General features: G+C 35.1%; 1 protein-coding gene across 1 annotated transcript; it reads right to left on the reverse strand.

Moving 5' to 3' along the window:
* Positions 1-581: 581 nt before the first annotated feature.
* On the reverse strand, positions 582-1,043 carry LOC107493428 (uncharacterized). The gene has a single exon (XM_016114531.1). The coding sequence runs from the start codon at positions 1,041-1,043 to the stop codon at positions 582-584; it is 462 nt and encodes a 153-aa protein (XP_015970017.1).
* Positions 1,044-5,631: the final 4,588 nt, after the last annotated feature.

A 5,631-nucleotide genomic window follows, 5' to 3' on the forward strand; every position in this document is an offset into this window, starting at 1 on the left:
ATACACAATGCATAAATTGGTGATTCAATATTTGAGATATGATCATTTTTTATTCCAGTGGTATTTTTGATAGAACACGTGGGTATGAGTTTGATCATGATGTTATGACAATTGATTATGATACAAATAAAATTGGTACTGATTATTGGATTATTAAGAACTTACGGGGTACTGAATGAAATGAGAGAGTACATAAGAATGAAAAGAGGTATATGTGCTGGTCTTGAATTATGTGAAATTAGATGCTTCTTATTCCTGTATAACTGTGAGTGAATTCAAATTTTTCTGATGAAGTATGTTGTTTTCTTTAGGTTTCAATGGTATTTATATATTTATAAATAAAAATTTTAATTTTTTTTAAAGCAAAGGAAGCTCAACATAGTAGAGTAGAGTAAATGACCCAAACAACAAGTACTACATACAAATTCATAAATCCCCTGTCATCTCTGGTATTGCCATAAACAACCAAAAGGATCTCTACCAGTCCATTCTTCGTAGCTCAGAAACATCCTCCTTTGTATGATCTCAACACCTGCTTCCTTATTATTGAAAATCATAGAATTACGTTCGAACCAGATGTTCTAAACCACTGCAAAAAACCCAGTCAGCCACTTCTTCTGCTCTTGTTTTCGCTTGTACATGCCAGTCCAACTCTCAAACAGTTCTCTGATGGTTCCAGGAATAGCCCAATCTTCACCAAAAGACCATAACCAACTGCACCACACCTTCCATGTTAGTTCACATAGAATAAATAAATGTTGAACAGATTCTATCTCCTTCTTACATAGGACACATATATTATCATTGTGAATAACAACGTCTAGTCTACTCAACCTCTCTTTGGTATTAACTCTACCAACAATCACAAACCATCCAAAAAGCTCAATTCTCAGAGGCACCACTCCTCTCCAAATTGAACTTGTGAAACTGTAGCTCGTTATCTCGTCTGACAGAGTCTCCGATTGTAGGACCTGCGTAACAGATTTAGTAGAAAAAACACCTTTACTATCAAAACTTCCACACCACATTATCCTCTTTACCATCTGATAACTTCACCGGTCTTAGCCTCTCATGAAGATGATGGACAAGTTCCAGCTCCCATTGGAATAACTCTCTTCTCCATTAGAAATTCTATATCCACTCGAACCCATCCCAAAATCTACAATCCCTTATCATAGATCCTTATTAGTTTGAAATAGAAAAGAGTCGTGGAAAAGACGCTTTCAGTGGTCCACCTTGCAACCAGTTATCTTCCCAAAACAGGGTGCTCCTTCCATTCCCTACTTCCATCTCTAGACCAGTAACCATTTTGTCTTTTATCATTTGTTCTTTTATATTTAATTGACAGATGTCTCTCTAGGGCCCTCTTTTAACTGGTAACTGCTGATTTACTAGCATAACATTAGGGTTCAGGTTGTTACACGAGCAAATAATCTTCTTCCACAAGGGACAATCCTCTTTTGAAAACCGCCACCACCACTTAAATAAGAGCGTTGTGTTCCGAAGCACTGCATTTCCACTTAATCCTCTTTTTCGATGCATGAACCATCTCCCACTTAACTAATGGGATACCATCATTACCGTCTCCCTTACACCACATAAATCTCCTTTGCAATGCAATCAGCTTATCTGCAACCGCCTTTGGCATCTTGTATAGACTTTGGTAATATATCGGTAGGCTATTCAGTACTGATTTAATGAAGACAAGCTTACCTACTTTGTTTAGGACCCTCGCTTTGCACAGGATGAGCTTCTCTTCCACTTTATCTATGATTGGTTTCCAAGTCTTCACCAGACACGGATTCACACTTAAAGAAATGCCGAGGTACCTAACTGGTAAGACCGCTTGCTTGCACCCCAGTAGGCCACACGCATGATCTACCCATTCTTGCTCACAATTCACCGATATCAGATTTGACTTATCAAAATTGATGTTCAGTCCCGACATCAACTCAAAACACTGTAACAGTCCCTTATAACTCACAACTGTCTCTGTTATCGGGGAACAAAACAAGATCGTATCGTCTGTAAATTGTAGGTGCGACAATTCTATATGCTCTCCTCCGACCAGTAGCGGATCAATGCGTCCGTTTTTGACGGCTTCCCCCAACATCCGATGCAACACATCAACCACAAGCACAAACAAAAGTGGAGAAAGAGGATCCCCTTGTCTGAGACCTCTCTCCATGTTAAACGGCTTGGATGGTAACCCATTGACCAAGACTGACATAGTGGCCGTACTGACACACTCCTTCACCCAATTCCTCCATCTCTGGCCAAATCCCATTTTCTATAACACTATATCCACAAAACTCCATCTGACGCTATCATAAGCTTTTTGAAAATCTAGCTTAATAATTGCCGTTTTCTATTTCCGCGCCTTGAGCCAATGGATCGTCTCACAGGCAATGAGAGCACCGTCATGAATTTTCTACCTTTCACAAATGCAGTCTGAGTCTCTCCTACCAAGCCCGACATAAATGATTGCATCCTTCTCACCAAAACCTTCGAAATCACCTTATACACACATTCCACCATACTAATCAGCCGAAAGTCCTTGATCTTCTTAGCACCCACAAATTTTGGGGCTAGCGTCACCCATGTTATATTCGCATTAGATGGTAACGTAGCCCTTTGGAAGAACTCCATCACCGCTACAGTGAACTCTTGACCAATCTTTTTCCAATATTTCTTGATGAAATTCATATTGTATCCATCACTACCTGGGGTCTTAGAAGATTCACAATCCCATACTGCCTCCCTGATTTCTTCCACAGATGGCAAAACGTCCAAGGCTTTAGCCTCAGCTCTATCAATTTGCTTATCAATTTACTTCACCAACCCATCCTGAACACCAATCCTCGGAGCATACTCCTGGCGATATAGATCCTTGTAGAACCCTCTAATTGCATGCTTTATTCTTGCCTGATTGCGCACAAGCCGCCCATGAATCATCAGAGCATCAATCCTGTTATTCCTCCTTCTAGCCGAGCCAATGTTATGAAAGTAACGGGTATTCCTGTCTATGTCCCTAGCATGTTTGGACCGAGACAGCTGCTTCCAGTAAATTTTTTTCTAATGTACCACTTTTCACAAAAGCTCACCAACGCCTTCCTCCTAGCCTCCGTTGTACCATCATAGATCCCATCACTAACCTGTTTGTCCAGCTTCCTAATCTCATCCTCAAACTTCATCAGTCTGTTTTCCATATTACTAAACTTATTCTTGTGCTATTGCCGCAAAGGTATCATCAAAGCCTTCAGTTTACCTATGAACAGAGCATCTCCCAAGTTTCTCCATTCATTTTTTACCGTCCTCAGAAAATCCTCATGCGTAAACTAGGAATCTAGACTCTTGACAGGTTGAGGGCCCCATCTTACTCTTGTATCCTCCACAATCAATAGGTAGTGATTTGACAAGCCCCTTGGATCACTTTTTAGCCGAATGTCAGAAAACTCCTCCACCCATTCAATATTAACCAGCATCCTATCAATTTTACTACAAGATTGACTCCTGAACCACGTGAACTTCCTATCAGTAAAGGATAGATCCACCAACTGCATGTCTTGAACCCAACTCTTAAACTCTTCCGCTGATGTCGGCAAACTCATCACCCCTTTGCGATCCTCAACTTGCAAAATCTCATTGAATTCTCCTAACAAGCAGAAAGAAACCTAGCACAAGCCCGCAATATAGCTCAACTCTTCCCACACCACCCACTTTTCCTCCCTCCAGTGCGCCCCGTACACCAAACAATAAGCACACTGAAAATTATTCTTTGTTAACACTCCTTCAATGCACAACCACCTCTCACCTTTATAATAATTATTTTTCTGAAATATCATGTCATCCCACATCAACAATAGCCCCCGACTACTCAAATAGATTCCACAAACTCCCAACCTGCAGTACTATTTCCCCAAATCATCGCAACATCATACTTAAAAATTACCTTCCTTTTTGTTTCAAGCAAACCTTAAATTTTTATTTTAATAATAAATAATAAATAAATTAAAAATTAAACCTTTTATAAAAAAAGTCTTTTTGATAAATAATGAATAGGTATATTTGTTTTTATTGAAATAAATTAAATTATTAATTAAATATATTTGTACTATTATACTGATTATTTATGAGTACTGACAAATTATTATATTTAATTATTTATACTTATATATTTAATTATTTATAATTAAATTATTAACGATTATTTTAAAAGAGTACTATTATATTTAATAAAATTATTGTCTCTTAGATATTTGTGTGATATTATTAAATTAATTTTATATTGTATAAATACTAACATAAAAAATGCTGTTATTAGATTAAGTATGCATCTAGAGTATAGCTAATTTATTTTTACACGTACATAACTTAATTTAATAATATCATTTTTTTAAAATTAACTTTATACTACTCATAAATAATTAGTACAATAACACAAGTATATTTATTTTTATTGAATTAAATTAAATTATAATCATCTAAATTTTAAATAAAATATTTTTATAATTTTAAAATTTAAAATTATTTAAATTAAATTAAATGAACACATCTTTCGTATTGAGTCATTAATTTATATATGATGTATATCTCAGATACTAAATTTATATTCTATTTTTGTATGTATCTTGAATACTGAAATTTTATTAAACTCTTCTGACACAAATTGAGATTTCAGTATTTAAAATGTCGTAATTTGTTTAATTTTTAAAACCTTCGATATGAGATATAAATATTTGAGTGGTAACCATCTTGTGGTGTAATATGATGAAAGTAGAGAATTGGAGCCGATGAAGTCAAGGCACCGATGGGTAAGTGTGGATATTTGAGCCCAAACCATGTGGCAATCACTACGTAGTAACAAATTAAAATCTATCAAAATATTATATAAATAAAAGAGGAAAATTAAAAGTGAAAAATCATGAAACTTAATTAAAAAATTAGTGAATAATTGAGAAATTAAACAGACTTGTACAGTAAGATGCTCTAATTACGATGACGGAGAATTTTGTGTTGTATGTATTTTATTGTTGAGGATTAACGTTTTAGATATGTAGTATATAAAAATTTTGTCTTAGTACTAAATTTTTTACTCTACCTTATTCTTTCTATAATAATATATAAATTACCTTTTATGATATGTCACTCTTTAATTAGTTTTTATGTTAACTATAGTTAAATTATTTTAAAATTAAATTATATCTTAAAATAAATAATTATATAATTTATTAAAATACTAAAAACCGAATCTTTTCTTCTTCTCTCAAATCATGCTTCCAGTAGCTTTTCCCTTTTTTTTTCCTTGGACCTTTTATCAGAATATTTGTTGGCCCAGTATCACTTACCATTATTGGACTCATTCAATCTTTCTGAATCATACCTTTTTATTTGATTAGTTACTTGTAGATCATCCGACATCTTAGAGCCAAAAGACCCTGAAACACCTAATGTCTCCAACTCTTTCACCACGTGATCACGTATGTCCTATAGAAAGAAAAAAATGGCACCAGAAAACCAATGAAAAAAAAATAGCAGCAGATAGTGATCTTTTGTTCAACAGTAACTTTTTATTACTTATATCAAACACCATATCTTCATAAAGCTGCTACGGGGCTGCGGGTTGAGGTG

Source organism: Arachis duranensis, chromosome 6, assembly GCF_000817695.3.
Source record: "Arachis duranensis cultivar V14167 chromosome 6, aradu.V14167.gnm2.J7QH, whole genome shotgun sequence".
Classification (NCBI taxonomy): Eukaryota; Viridiplantae; Streptophyta; class Magnoliopsida; order Fabales; family Fabaceae; genus Arachis; species Arachis duranensis.